At 48.9% G+C, this 20,798-nt stretch overlaps 1 protein-coding gene across 2 annotated transcripts in view; it reads right to left on the bottom strand.

Annotated features, from left to right (window-relative positions):
- Positions 1–20,798, bottom strand: part of rnf123 (ring finger protein 123) — a 718,228-nt gene that overhangs the window by 460,983 nt on the left and 236,447 nt on the right. For both annotated transcript variants that reach the window (XM_072472026.1, XM_072472027.1), the window contains exons 21-23: positions 18,475–18,578; positions 16,083–16,278; positions 794–939 (exon numbers count right to left, since the gene is read on the bottom strand). In XM_072472026.1, the coding sequence (XP_072328127.1) occupies positions 794–939; positions 16,083–16,278; positions 18,475–18,578 (446 nt within the window). The remainder of the gene's footprint in view (positions 1–793; positions 940–16,082; positions 16,279–18,474; positions 18,579–20,798) is intronic.

Genomic DNA, 20,798 nt, shown 5'->3' with positions numbered 1-20,798 from the left:
CACTTGACACTGCGGCAAGGCTACTTTAATGACAAAAATGGTTGAGAGCCACCACATACTAAGTTAACCAGACTCATGGAGAAATGGAACACTGATGATTGGGTGTGAATACAGTGTGGCGTGTTTACATGAATATTTTCCAGTATAAATTTGGATTCAGTCAATCATAATGGTAATATTTTAATGGCAGAAAGTACAGCATTTAAATGGAAATTTAATTAAGTCTACATGTTCTGGTCTAATTATCCCTCACACTTTAACCTCAGTTCACTTCAAGGCTACACTTAGTCTTAATTCCACAGGTGATCAACTGAGAAATAAATTAAAATTCAATTGCTTTCTGTGAAGCTGCAAGAGAACATGGCTTTGTTTGGGATTCCACACAAACAAGGTTCACTGAGCCTGTCAATGAGTAAGCTAAAGTGATGATTAATAGTGTTTATTACAACATGTGGACTGGCTTTTCCAGTCAATCAACTCCTATTTTCCAGTCAGAAGCTAATTCTTTCTCAACAGCACTATCTGCTGTAGCTCACTTGGCACCATGCGGAAAGACAATGTCAATTTGATGCCCAGAGAGCAGAATATGCATAATTAGCACTAATACCACCCATTTTAAAAAGAAGGCTACCAGACCATAGCAGCTCACAGATACTGGGATAGATGGGGCAGACCGGCATCAGTTGCAATGAATATCAGACATGCTCTAAAACTGGTCAGTCCAGAATGCCAATTTTATAACCAGGCACAAGTTGCCATTACATCAGCTGATCGAACAAAAATAACACGTTACCTTGCCAAGCTGCTGGTGCACACTAAGGTTGTACATCATGATAGCGCCGTCTAGAATTTCCAGTAAAGATTTCTCTGTGATCGGGTGATCCGGTTCATCGGGGGGGCGCCCTAACAACAGGCCATCATTTCCTTGGCTTCCTTCAACTGTAAGGAGAAGGAAAGTATCATTATGCATCAGCACTGCATCTATCGACAAACAATCACAGTCTGATAGCTTTACAGACTCACTCTCTTTGTGAGTCTGCCACAAGCCTAATCCTGCAGACTGATCAAACCAAATTATCACAGAGACCAAGCACTGGGGTACAAGTACTGGAGCAGAGGCAGTGGTTCAGTTCTTGTACTGGTAGCGCATCAAGCTGCAAGAAGTGTTACCCCATCTACAACAGGACTGTATCCTAAATCAACCAAGTATTTCCCACAGTGTTTCATCACAAACAGAAGGCTTCATAGAATAGCTACAGTGCAGAAGGAGACCATTCGGCCCAACTTTGAAAGAGCACCCGCAAACCCGTAACCCCACTTAACCTTTGGACACTAAAGGGCAATTTACCATTGCCAATACATTTAATTCGGACTGTGGGAGGAAACTGGAGCACCCGGAGGAAACTCACGCAGACACGGGGAGAATGTGCAAACTCCACAGTCACCCAAGGTCAGAATCGAACCCAGGATCCCTGGCGCTATGAGGCAGCAGTGTTAACCACTATGCCAATGTGGCATATACTTGAGGTGTGTCACTCCACTGTTTGACTGTGTATATAATACAAAATTTCACAGAATCACCATTATGCTTGTGAATACAGTGTCTGCAATGTAGCTGCTGAAAAAAATGTTTCACCCGCCTTGCCTAAAATCTAGTAACAAACAATTTCCCTGGATCAACTGTCAATTTTATCAGCTCTGAATGGAGCTTCCTAATCGCAATTAAACTATAATGTTATAGAAAAAGGCACACTTGAGTGGATTTAGAGCATCAGATCATTGTCAAGACACAAGAAAAAAACAATATTCATCATGGACTGAACCACACTGGCCCAGTCATGGTGCATTCACTTCAACCAAAGTATTAGGGTTGAGTGGCACAACGGTGCTAACGTTTGAGTGCACCTTTCAGTTGCATTAAGGGTATCCTCTGTGTATTAAACTATTTTAGTTAGCACATTAATTTACATTTAAGTGCACTTCTGCTGACAGTACACTAGGTGGGTCAAAAACAATTTTTACTGTTGTGCACTTTTTATCGACTGTGCGAGAATTTCATTCAGACAGCATTTATAATAATAACCGCTTATTGTCACAAGTAGGCTTCAATGAAGTTACTGTGAAAAGCCCCTAGCATTTGTGCCAAAAGCATTTGTGGGCAGTTCAATACTGGAGACTTAATGTGTTGCTTTCTTTGTTAAGACTTTTGCTGACTGCATCCATGTAATATTCAAACTCCCAACAGACTGATTATTGATTACTTTTGGCAAATCCTGTTGCAAGAGATAACACAGTTCTACCTGCGCTTGTGCAGCGTTCGTACATCTGGTTTATGAAGCAGGCCTTGTGCTCAGTCCCTGAAGAAGCACGTGCCAGGTAGCTGCAAAGCACCATTTGTAATTCCTCAGATTCTGAAGCAGTCTGTGCCCGCATTCAGCAATAACTGGACAGCAATCAGGTTTGGGCTAATGGTTGGAAAGTAACATTCGCACCATACAAACGTCAGACAATGACCATTTCCAACAAGATATAATCTAATCATCTCCCCTTAACATTCAATGGCATTACCATAACATAATTCCCTACCATAAACGTTCTGGGTGTTACTTTTGACCAGAAACTGACTGGACCAGCCATATAAATACTGTGGCTACAAGAGCAGGTCAGAAGCTGGGAATTCTGCAGCAAATAATACACATCCTGACTTCCCAAAACCTGTTCACCATCTGCAAAGCATAAGTCAGGATTGTGATGGAATATTCTCCATTTGCCTGGATGAGTGCAGTTCCTACAACACTCAAATCTGAACACTAACTAGGTCAAAGCTGATTGGCTCCCCATCCACCACCTTAAACATTCACTCCCCCATCAGTAGCACAATGTTGCCACTAGCAACATTGTACACCATCTTCATGATGTACTGCAGTAGCTCACCAAGGTTCCTTTGATAGCACTTTCCAAACCCACATCCTCTACCATCTAGAAGGACAAAGTAGGCAAATGGAATGATGGTTTTCTTTTCAAAGGAAGTGGGGTATAAAATAGGGAACTCTTGCTAAAACTATACAGGGCACTACTTAGACCACACCGGGAACACGGTGAACAGTTCTGATCCTTTTATTTAAGGAAAGATATCCTGGCATTGGAGGCAGTCCAGAGAAGGTTCACTAGGTTGATGGAGGGATTTGTTTTTCTTCCTGTGGTGGTATGTATTAGGGGTAATACGGTACACCACGTGTCGACAGGCTATTGGTGGAGGGATGCCAGGTCCTGATAGGATCTGCCACCTACTGGACTCCACCCAGAAATGCCGGTATAAGAACCCAGCTTTTCCCTCCATTTCCCTCAGCAGTTCTATTCTGTAACCACGCTGCTGGGGATAAAGTTCTGCTTAATAAAGCCTTCAATTGACATTACCTCAACCTGCTTCGCGTCATATTGACGGTGCTACAATTTATTAAGCAGAATTTAAATTGAAGAAAACGACGTGGGAACATGGAGCTCCGAATCACCCCGGAGTGCCTGCACATCGCAACCCAAGCAGCTAACTCGGCCTCTATCTTCAAACACTGGATGGCATGCTTTGAGGGCTACCTCCGAACGGCCCCCGGCACACCGACTGACGAACAAAAGATGCAGGTCCTCTATTCCAGGGTGAGTCCTGACGTCTACTCCCTTATCGAGAACGAGGACGGTTTCACCGGTGCCATCGCCGCGCTGAAGGATATCTACATCCGGCCCGCCAACCAGGTTTTTGCTCGCTACCAGCTCGCCACACGACGGCAATTTCCGGGGGAATCGCTGGACGAGTTTTATAACACCCTGCAGATCCTGGGTCGAAACTGCAACTGCCCGGCGGTAACAGCGAGTGAACACACAGAGCTCCTGGTCCGCGATGCGTATGTGGCAGGTTTGGCCTCTTCCCAGATCCGCCAGAGGCTTCTCGAGAAAGAATCTCTGGGACTTACAGAAGCTCGGGCCCTGGCGGCATCCCTCGATGTGGCCTTGCGTAACGCCCGCGACTACGCCCCCGACCGCACTACAGTCCCTTGGGCTCCGTGGACTCCCGCTGCGGTCGACTCTCCGACACCCCCCCCCCCCCACCCCCGCAAACCTGCACGGCCAAAACACCAGACCAACCGGGGGGGGGGGCCCCGCTGCTATTTTTGCGGCCAGCCGAAACACCCTCGGCAGCGCTGCCCGGCCCGCGCAGCTACCTGCAAAAGCTGCGGGAAGAAAGGCCACTACGCGACGGTGTGCAAGTCCCGCGGGGTCGCCGCTATCTCCGGGGAAGAAACGGGACCACAGACCCAGCCTCCCCAGCGATCCACGTGTGAACAACGGACGCCGCCATTTTGGACCCCGGACGCCACGAGGGAGAGATGGGCGCCGCCATTTTGTCCACCCCCGACCGCGCTCGATCCGTGGACGCCGCCTTCTTGGCTGAAGGACCCCGACACAGACGGCAACATACTGCCTGATTACGATGCTCAACTTCAACAACCACGTCTGGCTTCGACGACCCTCGACCAGTCGCGACCCCGGACGCTCCAGACTGCAACCACTACTGTCCTAGTGAATGGCTACGAGACGCCGTGTCTTATCGACTCTGGGAGCACGGAGAGCTTCATTCATCCGGACACGGCAAGGCGCTGTTCACTCGTAATTCGGCCAAGCACCCAGAAAATTTTCCTGGCGGTGGGATCCCACTCCGTTCAGATCACGGGGTTCTGCATCGCTAACCTAACGGTGCAGGGGAGGGAGTTCCGAAATTACCAGCTGTATGTCCTCCCCCATCTCTGTGCGCCCACACTCCTAGGGTTGGACTTCCAATGCAACCTCCAGAGTTTAACATTTAAATTTGGCGGCCCTATACCCCCACTGACTGTCTGCGGCCTCGCGACCCTCAAGGTTGAACCGCCTTCCTTGTTTGCGAACCTCACACCGGATTGCAAACCCGTCGCCACAAGGAGCAGACGGTACAGCGCCCAGGACCGAGCATTTATCCGGTCCGAAGTCCAGAGGCTGCTGAAGGAAGGCATCATCCAGGCTAGCAACAGTCCCTGGAGAGCCCAGGTGGTAGTTGTTAAGACCGGGGAGAAACAGAGGATGGTCATCGACTATAGTCAGACCATCAACAGGTACACTCAGCTAGATGCGTACCCTCTCCCCCGCATATCCGACATGGTCAATCGGATTGCACAGTACAAGGTCTTTTCCACCGTGGACCTCAAGTCCGCCTACCACCAGCTCCCCATCCGTCCCGGTGACCGCAACTATACTGCCTTCGAAGCAGACGGGCGGTTATCGAGTTCTTTGAGAAGGTGACTGAACAGGTAGACGAGGGTAGAGCAGTTGATGTGATGTATATGGATTTCAGTAAAGCGTTTGATAAGGTTCCCCACGGTAGGCTATTGCAGAAAATACGGAGGCTGGGGATTGAGGGTGATTTAGAGATGTGGATCAGAAATTGGCTAGCTGAAGGAAGACAGAGGGTGGTGGTTGATGGGAAATGTTCAGAATGGAGTTCAGTTATAAGTGGCGTACCACAAGGGTCTGTTCTGGGGCCGTTGCTGTTTGTCATTTTTATCAATGACCTAGAGGAAGGCGCAGAAGGGTGGGTGAGTAAATTTGCAGACAATACTAAAGTCGGTGGTGTTGTCGACAGTGTGGAAGGATGTAGCAGGTTACAGAGGGACATAGATAAGCTGCAGAGCTGGGCTGAGAGGTGGCAAATGGAGTTTAATGTAGAGAAGTGTGAGGTGATTCACTTTGGAAGGAACAACAGGAATGCGGAATATTTGGCTAATGGTAAAGTTCTTGGAAGTGTGGATGAGCAGAGGGATCTAGGTGTCCATGTACATAGATCCCTGAAAGTTGCCACCCAGGTTGATAGGGTTGTGAAGAAGGCCTATGGAGTGTTGGCCTTCATTGGTAGAGGGATTGAGTTCCGGAGTCAGGAGGTCATGTTGCAGCTGTACAAAACTCTGGTCCGGCCGCATTATAGGAAGGACGTGGAGGCTTTGGAGCGGGTGCAGATGAGATTTACCAGGATGTTGCCTGGTATGGAGGGAAAATCTTATGAGGAAAGGCTGATGGACTTGAGGTTGTTTTCGTTGGAGAGAAGAAGGTTAAGAGGAGACTTAATAGAGGCATACAAAATGATCAGGGGGTTAGATAGGGTGGACAGTGAGAGCCTTCTCCCGCGGATGGAAGTGGCTGGCACGAGGGGACATAGCTTTAAACTGAGGGGTAATAGATATAGGACAGAGGTCAGAGGTAGGTTCTTTACGCAAAGAGTGGTGAGGCCGTGGAGTGCCCTACCTGCAACAGTAGTGAACTCGCCAACATTGAGGGCATTTAAAAGTTTATTGGATAAGCATATGGATGATAATGGCATAGTGTAGGCTAGATGGCTTTTGTTTTGGTGCAACATCGTGGGCCGAAGGGCCTGTACTGCGCTGTATCGTTCTATGTTCTATACCACTTTTTAAGGGTTCCATTCGGCGTCACGAACGGAGTCTCGGTCTTCCAACGAGAGATGGACCGAATGGTTGACCAGCATGGTTTACGGGCCACGTTCCCGTATCTCGACAACGTCACCATCTGCGGCCACGACCAGCAGGACCACGACGCCAATCTCCAAAAATTCCTCCAGACCGCTCACGCCCTGAACCTCACTTACAACAAAGAAAAATGCGTGTTCCGCACCGATCGTCTAGCCATCCTGGGCTACGTAGTGCGTAATGGAGTGATAGGCCCTGACCCTGAACGCAAGCGCCCCCTCATGGAGTTCCCTCTCCCCCACTGTGCAAAGCCCTGAAACGTTGCCTGGGCTTCTTTTCTTATTACGCCCAGTGGGTCCCCCAGTACGCCGACAAGGCCCGTGCGCTAATCCAGTCCACTACTTTTCCCCTGTCGACAGAGGCATGCCAGGCCTTTAGCCGCATCAAAACGGATATCACAAAGGCCACGATGCGCGCCATCGACGAGTCCCTCTCCTTCCAGGTCGAGAGTGACGCATCGGATGTAGCTCTGGCGGCCACCCTCAACCAAGCAGGCAGACCCGTGGCCTTCTTCTCCCGAACCCTCCACGCTTCAGAAATCCGCCACTCCTCAGTGGAAAAGGAGGCACAAGCAATAGTGGAAGCTGTGCGACACTGGAGCCATTACCTGGCCGGCAGGAGATTCACTCTCCTCACTGACCAACGGTCGGTTGCCTTCATGTTCGATAATGCACAGCGGGGCAAGATCAAGAATGACAAGATCTTGCGGTGGAGGATCGAACTCTCCACCTTCAATTATGAGATCTTGTATCGTCCCGGAAAGCTGAACGAGCCATCCGATGCCCTATCTCGCGGCACATGTGCCAATGTACAAGTGGACCGTCTACAAGCCCTCCACGAGGACCTCTGCCACCCGGGGGTCACTCGTTTCTACCACTTCCTTAAGGCCCGTAACCTCCCTTACTCCGTCGAGGACGTCCGAACAGTCACCAGAAACTGCCAGATCTGCGCTGAGTGAAAACCGCACTTTTTCAGGCCAGATAGAGCACACCTGGTTCAGGCCTCTTGACCCTTTGAACGCCTCAGTTTGGATTTCAAAGGCCCCCTCCCCTCCACCGATCGCAACACGTACTTCCTGAACGTCGTTGACGAATACTCCAGTTTCCCTTTCGCCATCCCTGCCCCGACATGACAGCGTCCACGGTCATTAAAGCCCTCGGTACCATTTTTACACTGTTCGGTTTCCCTGACTATATCCATAGCGAGAGGGGGTCCTCCTTTATTAGTGACGAACTGCGTCAATTCCTGCTCAGCAGGGGCATAGCCTCGAGCAGGACGACCAGTTACAACCCCCGGGGGAACGGGCAGGTAGAAAGGGAGAATGGAACGGTCTGGAAGGCCGTCCTGCTGGCCCTCCGGTCTAGGAGCCTCCCAATTTCCCGCTGGCAGGAAGTCCTCCCGGATGCCCTTCACTCTATCCGGTCCCTGCTGTGCACCACCACAAATCAAACGCCTCACGAGCGCCTCCTCCTCTTTCCTAGGAAGTCCTCCTCTGGAACGCCACTTCCGACCTGGCTAGCAGCTCCGGGACCCATTCAGCTCTGGAAACATGTGCAGGCACACAAGTCAGATCCGTTGGTGGAACGGGTGCATCTCCTTCACGCCAACCCGCAATACGCCTATGTGGAGTACCCCGACGGGCGACAGGACACGGTCTCCCTGCGAGATCTGGCGCCCGCCGGAGCTACCCACACACCCCCAACGCCAATCACCACCTCCTCACTCCAGGCGGGTCATCCCGCAGCCACCCCCTTCCCGGGGGATTCGGTTCTCCTCCCAGGCCCGCCCAGGAGTAAGGACACAGGGTCAGCGTTACGCTCCCAGAGTCGACGGGACTCGAGCCAGCGCCATCACCACCACGCCCGAGACGATCAGAAAGGACGACCAGGGCGCCCATCCGGCTCATCGAATCACTTTAACTCTCAACGTTTTCAGTTATTGTGTCTTGTTATAGTTATGGCATCATGCCGACCCTGTTTGGCCCGTTGGCCCAGTTTTCAGTTATTGTGTCTTGTTATAATTATGGCATCATGCCGACCCTGTTTGGCCATTTGGCCCTGTTGAAGCGATAATTTTGTGTTTTGTTCAAAGTTACGGCACAGTACCGACTCTGTAAACCCCTACCACCATGCGAACCACCATCCCGCCGGGTTTATTTTCAACAAGGGGTGAATGTGGTGGTATGTATTAGGGGTAATACGGTACACCACGTGTCGACAGGCTATTGGTGGAGGGATGCCAGGTCCTGATAGGATCTGCCACCTACTGGACTCCACCCAGAAATGCTGGTATAAGAACCCAGTTTTTCCCTCCATTTCCCTCAGCAGTTGTATTCTGTAACCACGCTGCTGGGGATAAAGTTCTGCTTAATAAAGCCTTCAATTGACATTACCTCAACATGCCTCGCGTCATATTGACGGTGCTACACTTCCATTTTAAAAAATGGTTTTATTGGCATTATCAATTCTATATGTTTTGTGTCCATCATTGTGCAGTACATGTAATATTTTGCTGTCTATTTACATTTTGTCACCATCCGTCCCAGTGCTCTGACTTCGCCCCCCCCCCCTCCCCCCCGGATGCCCCCTTCCCTTCCGCTCTCCCCCCTTCCCCCTCTTTTCCCTTGGGTTTTCTGCCATGTCTGCCTTGCGGATGGGAGGGGGTCTTCCGCCCGCCCCCCCCCACTTTTTGGCATCCCCTTCATTCCCTTAGGTTTCCCCCTTCTCTTCCTCTCTCCCCCTCGGATTGTGCGTTCCTGTTAGTTTCTTTCTAGTTTTCTTTCTTTCTAATCATTGTTGGTTTCAAACAGGTCTTCCATCACAATCCTGACTTATGCTTTGTAGATGGTGAACAGGCTTTGGGAAGTCAGGAGGTGTATTACTTGCTGCAAAATTCCCAGGACAAGTTGCCCGCATGCTTTAAGGAAGCCTTCCTCTGACCTCAGATGGTGTACTTGATCTTCTCCAAGTGGAGAAATTCTGATTGGTCTGCTAGCCAGTCTGCAGCAGTGGGTGGTGCTGCTGATCGCCACTCGAGCAGGATTCTCCGGCGTGCGATTAGGGAAGCGAAAACTAGGCCGTCGGCCCCCTATACCAAGTGTAGCTTTGGCTGTTCTGATACCCCGAAGATTGCCACTGTCAGGCACGGCTCCACCCTCACCCAACAACCTTGGACATTGCCTCGGAGAAAGTTGTCCAGAACACAAGCTTGGGGCAGGCTCAGAACATGTGGTGTGATTGACGAGTCTCTCTGGCACCATTCACATATATCTTCCATCTCTGGGAAGAACCTGTTCATTCGGGTTCTGGTCAGGTCCGCCACTTTAAATTGCATTAGGCTGAGCTTTGCGCTACAGGAGGTGGAGTAGGCCCTGCTCAGTGCTTCACTCCAGAGTCCCCAACCCACCTCTGTCCCCAGTTCGTCTCCCCATTGTCGGCTGGTCTCATCTAACGGCATTCGAGCCCTGTCCAATAATTGTCCATACATTTTCCCACAGTTCCCCCTTCCTTGTTATCCGTATTCATCAGGTCCTCTATTAGTGTGGTCTCCAGGGCTCTGGGGTATCCTCTTGTCTCTTTACAGAGAAAGGTTTTATTTGCAGGTGTCTCATTTCCTGCCCTGTAGGTAGTTCCAACTCCTCTGTCAGTTCATTCAGTGTCGCTAGTCTGTTTCCTATGTAGAAGTCCCCGACTGTCAGCGATCCCGTCCTGTCTCCATCTCTTAAAAGTGGTGTCTTGCATGGCTGGTGGCAACTTGTGGTTTCCGCAGATGGGAGCCATGAGGGACATCTCGGTCAGACCGAAATGTTGCCTCATTTGGTTCCATGTTTTCAGTTTAGCAACTACCACTGGGCTGGATGTGTATTTTATTGTGAATATGTGCCCAGTCCCTGGCTATTTGGATCCCAGGTATCGGAATCTGTTTTGGTCTATTTTAAACGGGAGACCCTCCAGCTCTGTCACTTCCCCGGGTTCACAGGGAATGCCTCACTCTTGCCCAGGTTAAGTTTGTAACCCGAGAAAGTTCCAAACTCTTTCAGGATCTGCACAATTGCTTTCAGTCCCTCCTGTGGTTTTGAGACGTATAGAAGCAGGTCATCCGCATAGAGTAAAACTCTGTTTCCCTTTTGGATACCCTTCCAGCTTTTCGCGCCCCATAAAACTATCGGCGGGGGTTCGATTGCTAGGGTGAACAAAAGCAGGGACAGTGGGTATCCCTGCCTTGTGCCTCTATACAGCTGGAAGTATTCAGAGCTGGTAGTGTTGGTTCGAATGCTCGTCTTGGGGGCGTTGTACAGGAGTTTCACCCAGGCGGTGAATCCCGGTCCTAGCCCAAAACGTTCCAGTACCTGCCTTTTCTGTGTCCAGGGAGACAACCACCTCCGGTGTCGCCCCCCCCCCCCTCCTGTGGACCCAGAGGGGCAGCACGGTGGTGCAGTGGTTAGCACTGCTGCCTCACGGCGCCGAGGTCCGAGGTTCGATCCCAGCTCTGGGTCACTGTCCGTGTTGAGTTTGCACATTCTCTCTGTGTTTGTGTGGGTTTCGCCCCCACAACTCAAAGATGTGCACGGTAGGTGGATTGGCCATGGTAAATTGCCCCTTAATTGGAAAAAATTAATTGGGTACTTTAATCGGGTCAGCGCAAATTTTTTTATAGAAGTCCGCCGGGAACCCAGCAGGTCCCAGCGCCTTCCCCGCCTGTATGGAGCTGATGCTCTCCATGATTTCTCCCAGATCTATTGGTGCTTCCAGTTTCCCCGCCTTTCTTCCTCTACAACTGGCCTGTCCAGTCCATCGAGGAGCTGTACAGTCCACGGTAGAAGGTCTTGAATGCTCAATTAACCCCTTTTGGGTCTGCTACCAGTCTGCCTCTGTTGTCCTTTACCTGGGCTATTTCCCTCGTGGCTGCCTGCTTTCTCAGCTTGTGAGCCAGTAGGCGGCCAGCTTTTTCTCCATGTTCGTAGAAGGTCCCCCGTGTCTGGCGGAGTTGGTGCACTGCTTTCCTAGTGGATAGCAGGTTAAAGACCATTTGTAACTTTTTCCTCTCCACCAGCAGCTTTACAGTCTTCAACAAGGCCAACCTCAAGAGTGTACTGCCAAAATTCCACCAGCACATGTCCTGTCCCACCAGGGGTGACAACACTCTTGACCACTGCTACTCAAAAATCAAGGGCGCCTACCGTTCCATCCCCCGACCGCACTTGGGGAAATCAGACCATAAGACGGTGCTCCTTCTCCCAGCATACAAGCAGAAAACTCAAGCGGGAGAATCCAGCTAAGAAGGTTGTGCAGTGCTGGTCCGAGGAGACAGAAGAGCTCTTACGTGACTGCTTAGAGACAGTGGACTGGTCCATATTTAAGAACTCAGCGACCAACTTAAATGAGTATGCCACCACCGTCACAGACTTCATCAGCAAATGTGTGGACGACTGCGTGCCAAAGAAAGCAGTGCGTGCGTTCCCCAGCCGGAAACCATGGCTCAATCGCGAGATTGACTCCCTACTGAAGGACAGATCTGAGGCATTCAAGGCAGACGACCCTGACCTATACAAGAAATCCAGGTACGACCTCTGCAAAGCCATCCGGAATGCCAAGAGAGAATATCAAACCAAGCTAGAGTCACGGACAAACTCTCGGCCGTTGTGGCAAGGACTAAACAACATAACGGGCTACAAAGCGAAGCCGAACAGTATCTCTGGCAGCAGCGCCACCCTCCCCGATGAACTCAATGCATTCTATGCCCGGTTCGAGCAGGTAACCAACAATCCGCTGGCGAGTGTCCCAGCAGCCCATATTTCACCCATACCCACCATCACAGCTTCCGAAGTCAGACTGGCCTTCCTGAAAGTGGACCTTCGGAAGGCGACGGGCCCAGACGGGATCCCTGGTCGTGCACTCAGAGCCTGCGCGGACCAGCTGGCAGAGGTATTCACGGACATCTTTAACCTGTCCCTACTCCACTCAGAGGTCCCCACCTGCTTCAAGAAGACCACCATCATACCGGTACCAAAGAAGAACCAGGCAACGTGCCTCAATGACTACCGACCAGTGGCCCTGACTTGAGTCGTAATGAAGTGCTTCGAGAGGTTGATCATGAAGCGCATCACCTCCTTACTACCAGAACGCCTTGATCCACTGCAATTCGCATACTGCTGCAACCAGTCCACATCAGACACCATTTCCCTGGCCCTACACTCAACCATAGAGCATCTCGAAAACAAGGACTCCTACATTAGACTCCTATTTATTGACTACAGCTCCGCCTTCAACACCATAATCCCAGTCAAGCTCATATCAAAGCTCCAAAACCTAGGACTTGGCTCCCCACTCTGCAACTGGATCCTCGATTTTCTGACCAACAGACCACAATCAGTAAGAATGAACAACAACACCTCCTCCACAATAGTTCTCAACATCGGCGCCGCAAGGCTGCGTACTTAGCCCCCTACTCTACTCCCTGTACACACACGACTGCGTGGCAAAACTTGTTTCCAACTCCATCTACAAGTTTGCTGACGATACGACCATAGTGGGCCGGATCTCGAATAACGATGAGTCCGAATACAGGAGGGAGATAGAGAACCTAGTGGAGTGATGTAGCGACAACAATCTCTCCCTCAATGCCAGCAAAACTAAAGAGCAGGTCATTGACTTCAGGAAGCAAAGTACTGTACACACCCCTGTCAGCATCAACGGGGCCGAGGTGGAGATGGTTAGCAGTTTCAAATTCCTAGGGGTGCACATCTCCAAAAATCTGTCCTGGTCCACCCACGTCGACGCTACCACCAAGAAAGTACAACAGCGCCTATACTTCCTCAGGAAACTAAGGAAATTCGGTATGTCCACATTGACTCTTACCAACATTTACAGGTGCACCTTAGAAAGCATCCTATCAGGCTGCATCACAGCCTGGTATGGCAACTGCTCGGCCCAGGACCGCAAGAAACTTCAGAGAGTCGTGAACACCGCCCAGTCCATCACACGAACCTGCCCCCCATCCATTGACTCCATCTACACCTCCCGCTGCCTGGGGAAAGCGGGCAGTATAATCAAAGATCCCGCCCACCCGGCTTACTCACTCTTCCAACTTCTTCCATCGGGCAGGAGATACAGAAGTCTGAGAACACGCACGAACAGACTCAAAAACAGCTTCTTCCCCACTGTCACCAGACTCCTAAATGACCCTCTTATGGACTGATTTCATTAACACTACACCCTGCATGCTTCATCCGATGCCAGTGCTTATGTAGTTACATTGTGTACCTTGTGTTGCCCTATTATGTATTTTCTTTTCTTCTCATGTACTTAGTGATCTGTTGAGCTGCTCGCAGAAAAATACTTTTCACTGTACCTCGGTACATGTGACAATAAACAAATCCAATCCAATCCAGTCGGGGCCCCGTGTACTTTCTGCCGATCTCCAGGATGGAGTCAATCAGCTGTTTCCTGGCCGCCCTCTCTTCACAGTCTCTACGTGCCTTGTAACCCCTCTAATCGCTGCCTTTAGTGCCTCCCAGAATATTGAAAGTGAGACTTCCCTGTTCCGGTTGTTAGTCACGTAGTCACTATTGGCTTGTGATGTTTTCTGGCAGAAGGCCTTGTCGGCCAGGAGGTGTGTGTCCAACCTCCATGTGGGCATTGGGCACGGCCCGTCTCTCACCTCACATCCACATAGTGCGGAGCGTGGTCGGAGATGCCGATCGCGGTGTCCAGGATGGGGCACCAGTGGTTCTAGTAAATGTGTACACGCCCAATTGAGACTACACAGACTTTATAAAAAAAGACCGTGGCGGAAATCTCCGACATTGACACACACCAACTGATAATGGGGGCAACTTTAACTGTGTACAGGACACACTGACCGACCGTTCGAACCCCAGAATGGGGAAAAAAGACAGGCATGGCTAAGGAACTGTGAACATTTATGGAGCAGATGGGGGCGGTGGACCCATGGAGGTTCCTGCATTTTCATTCTTTTCACAAGTGCACAAGGTATACACCAGGATCAACCTCTTTGCAGTGGGGAAATCGGAATTGTAGGGATTTTTAATGAGAAGTTGAGTCAGTTGGGCCTGTACTCATTAAGACATATATTCTGAGGGGGCTTGCCGCGGTAGATGGCAAGAGGTTTTTCCCTTGTGGGAGAGTCTCGGACCAGACAGCACAATCTCAGAAAAAGGGGTCACCCATTTAAGACAGAGATGAGGAGGAATTTCTTCTCTCGGCGGATAGTGACTCTGTGGAATTCGTCATCGCAGAGTGCTGTAAAGGCTGGGTTGTTGAGTATGTTCAAGGCTGAGAGAGACAAATGCTTAATCAGTAAGGGAATCATGGGTTAGGGGATAAGCCAGGAAAATAAGTTGAGGATTATCACATCAGATCAGTCATGATCTCATTGAATACAGGAACAAACTCCTACTCTCCGACATGGGACTGGTTTAGCACAGTGGGCTAAATAGCTGGCTTGCAATGCAGAACAATGCCAGCAGCGTGGGTTCAATTCCCGTACTGGCCTCCCCGAACAGGTGCCGGAATGTGGCGACTAGGGGCTTTTCGCAGTAACTTCATTGAAGCCTAATTGTGACAATAAGTGATTATTATCTTATGGTCTTACAGATGCATGGGAACACCACCCATTGCTGGGTCAAAATCGTGGAACTTCCGTCCTAACAAGACAGTGGGTGTAACTACACCACATGAACTGTAGCAGTTCAAAAAGGCAGCTCACCACCACCTTCTCAAGGGTAATCAGGGATGGGCAACAAATGCTGGCCTAGCCAGCGAAGACCACATCCAGTAAAAGAATTTTTAAAACCGTCAACAGCAGCCAAGATGGAGCTGGAGGTTTTACCTTCAAGAAGTTCAAGCAGCTCTCCCAGGTTAGAGCTTGATAGTGGAGCATACCTGCAGATTAGGGTCTATCTCTGCACAGTTACTGTAGCTTCTTGCTTTGTATTAAGTTACCAAAATATCTACGGTAACCATTTACACCTCCGCTGGAGGCATCTTTCATTTCTTTACTTGCAGCAATACCATCTCCACTTCCCTTGTACCATCATCCATCTTCAGTTAATCACTCCTATCCTCTATACTATCATTGTTCTTCCCCATTTATTCTATCCTGCATTATCCATGTTTTATCCCTGTTTTACCATCTCCCCATCAACAAATAATCCTTTTACCGGTCTCTATAATTGTTTAAAAACCGTTAATCCACGAACATCTTCCGGTTCCAATGAAAAGTCATCAACACAAAATATTTAATTTTATTCTGCTTCCACAGATGCTGCCTGACCTGCATTTTCTGTTTTCATGTCAATTGTCTTTGCTGCCTCAGATGTAACACTTACTCCCCAAATTTACAAATCATCATGAATTCATTGCTTGTTGCTAAGATGATCTCAGAACGTTACGTCTGATGTCAGATTTGCTGCAATTGTTCAAGATTACATACTATAACTTACAATTTTTATTGTAAACATACATCAAACTGAGCATCTACTCAGTGGGTACTTACTGTCTTCCTCTGTCCTCTGCTCCACAGTCAGAGTACGAACCTTCACTTTTTCCACTGTGGCCAGGGATCGACGGGGATTCATCAAACTCACAGCTGCCGTGCTGAGGAACCTATTAGCTCGTCCCAATGTTGGTGAACTTAACCAACTCGGCCTGGCAAGAGCTCCCCCACCTGCAGCAGCACCACCCAGCCTTTGCTGGATTTCGGAAACATGCAGAGAAGGAATCAGAAACCAGCCGTAAGGGTGCGTCATTATTTACTCCCTGGATTCTCTCTGATCTACATAGATAATCTTACACGAATTGGAACTAGATTAATGTTAATAGTTGTTTCTGTTTAGTCACCTTTCTAGAGTAATTGCAATATTTATGCCTGTTTCCAACCAGTTGCCTCTGCCCCCACTCTCCCACCACGCCCCCCCCCCCCTCCCTCCCCCCCCACCCTCAGTAACTCCCTTATTATGATTATCAGTGTCTCATATGACTTCTCCCTGCTTTCCCCCAACACTAAGGTGAATATTGACTATATCTGAAGATTTACCTGAGAGGGCTCATTTGAGGCCCATCTCAGATTTTTATTTTGCGCATGAAATCCATTAATTTAATAATAATAATCTTTATTGTCACAAGTAGGCTTACATTAACACTGCAATGAAGTTACTGTGAAAAGCCCCTAGTCGCCACATTCCGGCGCCTGTTCGGATACACAGAGGGAGAATTCAGAATGTCCAAATTACCGAACAGCATGTCTTTCGGGACTTGTGGGAGGAAACCGGAGCACCCGGAGGAAACCCACGCAGACACGGGGAGAACGTGCAGACTCCACACAGTCAGTGACCCAAGCCGGGAATCCAGCCTGGGACACTGGCGCTGTGAAGCAACAGTGCTACCCACTGCGCTATTGTGCTGCCCGTATTCTGCCATGGTTAACCTTGTTTAGGGACAGCTTATTGTTCATTGTCTCCCCTGGTAAATGCTTGAAGAAAGCAGTCACTCAGAATATTTAATATGGTGTGCTCATCTCCAGCTGTAAGGTTATAGATTCATTTCTTATCGGACTGTCTCGGTACTATAGTAGAAGGTTATATCTTGCTGCAGCAACAATGTACGTTTTTATGTATCCTTCAGCCCATCTGATAACCCTCTAAATACGCTGCTTGCTGCACGTAGCTGTATGCACGCCAGTGAACACCTTTCCCTTTCTCCCGGCAGGATCTAATATTGCTATTAACTTGTTAATCCATTCACATTATTTAGCCTGAGCTTGTTGATTTCTGCTATGTATCTGTCCCTACAAGCTCAGCACTGTACATCTAAAGGTGTTCCACATTCCTCTCCTGAAGTGTTGTTGAATATCCAATGGTGTCCTCTCATTTCTTTGGCTCCTCACTCTCTCGGTATATCTGATCTGGTGAATTTGATCATTCTGTGACTGCATCCACTTCCGACATGTTTTCGGGCCCAGCAATAATTACCAGCTAAAGTTGAGCTTGATATGCAGGATAATGAACATAACATTTGCAGGTTTATAGAATCATAAAATGTCTACAGTGCAGAAGGAGGCCACTCGGCCGATCGGGCCTGCACCAGCCACGGGAAAGAACACCCCACCCAAGCCCACACCTCCACCCCATCCCTGTATTCCAGCAACCCCACCTCACCTTTTTGACACTAAGGGGCAATTTAGCATGGCCAATCCACCTAACTGTGGGAGGAAATCGGAGCGTCCGGAGGAACCACATGCAGACACAGGGAGAAAGTGCAAACTCCACACAGACAGTCACCCGAGGCTCGAATTGAACCCGGAGCCCGAGAGCTGTGAGGCAGCAGTGCTAACCACTGTGCCACCGTGCTCTGTTTGCATAATGGCTTAACACAATACGAGAGTCAAAGAGAGTTTCTGGGGTAGTAGTTAACCATAATGCAGCATGCAGGTTTTCCTGTTGGAAGTGTGTGTTTGGGGCTCTCACTGAATTCAAACAATATTGGGCTCCTATGAAGCATCTACGCCAGTGTGGACCTCTTGGACTGACTGGCCTGTTTTTGTGCTACAGGTACTATTAAACAAGGCATCCTGATACAAAGGCAATGTAGATTCTGCAAGTGAAGGTTAAGAAGCAACTTGCACAATATGAAGCTTCAGATGCTATACAAAGAACGCTTGCAATATCTAGCTGTGCTAAAGAGGACTATGTACAAACCTCTGACAAATAGTTGTTCTGTTGATCTAAGGATGTGAAGTCAGAATCTCAAACACAAACTCCCTCTACAATCCCTATGGTACTCTGAGCCTCAGAGTACCATAGGACTATGGTAGCTTCAACACCTCTTTGGGATCTAACAAATAAAACAAGCTATGCAAAGTCAGGAAAGACCACACTGTGAATTTATACCTGTTGTTGAGTTACATTCTCATCATCCTCATCCAAGTCGTCCATTGAAATGGCAGAGATCTCTGCAGGGTCAATGATGATGTTGGCTTTTGATGCAAGATCATCTATAAAAAATACAAATGAGGAGAGAACTTTCTTTAATTCCTCAAACGCACACATCCTAATATAAGGGCTGTTTAGCAAGGGCTAAATCGCTGGCTTTGAAAGCAGACCAAGGCAGGCCAACAGCACGGTTCAATTCCCGTACCAGCCGCCCCGAACAGGCGCCGGAATGTGGCGACTAGGGGCTTTTCACAGTAACTTCATTTGAAGCCTACTTGTGACAATAAGCGGTTTTCATTTCATATATATTAGATATTTATGTATTTAAAACTTGCTGCAGCAGCATTGTCAAGGCATACCTGAAAATGTGACCTCAGGAGTCACACTTTTAAAGCTTCAAACATTTTATTATGGCATTTATGGTTTTATAACAACGAAAGATACAAATACAAATTTAAACATAATCCAGTACGTAACACTCCCCCCAACCAACAACCATACCCTGTCAACATGGGGCAGCACGGTAGCATTGTGGATAGCACAATTGCTTCACAGCTCCAGGGTCCCAGGTTCGATTCCGGCTTGGGTCACTGTCTGTGCGGAGTCTGCACATCCTCCCCGTGTGTGCGTGGGTTTCCTCCGGGTGCTCCGGTTTCCTCCCATAGTCCAAAGATGTGCAGGTTAGGTGGATTGGCCATGATAAATTGCCCTTAGTGTCCAAAATTGCCCTTAGGGTTGGGTGGGGTTACTGGGTTATGGGGATAGGGTGGAGGTGTGGACCTTGGGTAGGGTGCTCTTTCCAAGAGCCGGTGCAGACTCGATGGGCCGAATGGCCTCCTTCTGCACTGTAAATTCTATGATAATCTATGAAACATAGCTTATACACACAATTCCCAAGTCCCTCCATCTCCTCTCGCTGATCCCGCCTAAACTAAACTAAACTAACTCCCCCTACCCCGCTCATTTTCTAACCCCCCCTCCCCCCTTATTGTATCTGCTAACAGTTTAGTTTTCCCCGAAGAAGTCGATAAACTGCTGCCACCTTCGAACGAACCCTAACACTGATCCTCTCAGGGCGAACTTAATTTTCTCAGGCCAGAGAAACCAGGCCATGTCGCTAACCCATACCCCCGATTTTGGGAGCTCCGAGTCCCTCCATGCTAATAAGATCTGTCTTCAGGCTACCAAGGAGGCAAAAGCCAAAACATCAGCCTCTCTTGCCCCCTGGACTCCCGAGTCTTTCGACACTCCAAAAATCGCCACCTCAGGACTCGGCGCCACCCTTGTTTTTAGCACCGTGGACATGACATCGACAAATCCCTGCCAGAATCCCCTAAGCTTTGGACATGCCCAAAACATGTGGACATGATTTGCAGACCCACCTGCACACCTCACACACCTGACCTCTACACCAAAAAAACTGCTCATCCAGGCCATCATCATGTGTGCCCGGTGGCCCACCTTGAATTATATCAGACTGAGCCCGGCACATGATGAGGACGTGTTGACTCTGCCCAGAGCATCCTCCCACAGACCTGCCTCTAGCTCCTTACCCAGCTCATCTTCCCACTTGCGCTTCAAGCTCCAAACATCTGCATGGCAAAGGCTGCTTTGTTCGACCAAATGAGCATATATGTCTAATTGGTTACTTTATAGTTTGTTGTAATGCTGGTTTAGCACAGTGGGCTAAATAGCTGGCTTGTAATGCAGAACAATGCCGCAGCGCGGGTTCAATTCCCGTACCGGCCTCCCCGAACAGGCACCGGAATGTGGCGACTGGGGGCTTTTCACAGTAACTTTATTGAAGCCTACTTGTGACAATAAGTGATTATTATTATATTATTATATGCAATGAGGAATGAGTGCCCAGTGTAAACCTATTAAATTATTGTTTTCTTCCCAGAGCCCTTCCCAAACTAGAAAGGACCACTAAACGGATGAAATAATATCTAATCTTGTTCTTCATTTGCCATTCCCTTCCATTAGATGAGTCACAGAGTTAGAAATAACACAAAACTGGATAATAAAAGGGGTGGGGGAAATCTCAATATCTCCACAAGATTGGTGACTTACAATTAGAAACCCCAATAAGAGGTTTCTCCTATATTTCAGAATCCTGTAGTTTGAGTTGATAATTTTGCCTAGGCTTTTTCGCAAAAATGTTTCGCTTGCTCAGTTTCTTTATATCAACTGTTTCTTATCTATTTACAATACTTATGTTTTTATTCTTTACCAGGGATACTATAAGTCACTTGCTGGAGAATGTGTGGGTGGAATTCCCA

This window comes from Scyliorhinus torazame, chromosome 13 (genome assembly GCF_047496885.1).
Source record: "Scyliorhinus torazame isolate Kashiwa2021f chromosome 13, sScyTor2.1, whole genome shotgun sequence".
NCBI classification, from domain to species: Eukaryota; Metazoa; Chordata; class Chondrichthyes; order Carcharhiniformes; family Scyliorhinidae; genus Scyliorhinus; species Scyliorhinus torazame.
Note: the sequence above shows the minus strand (reverse complement) of the source record. Positions and strands in the feature narration are given on the sequence as shown.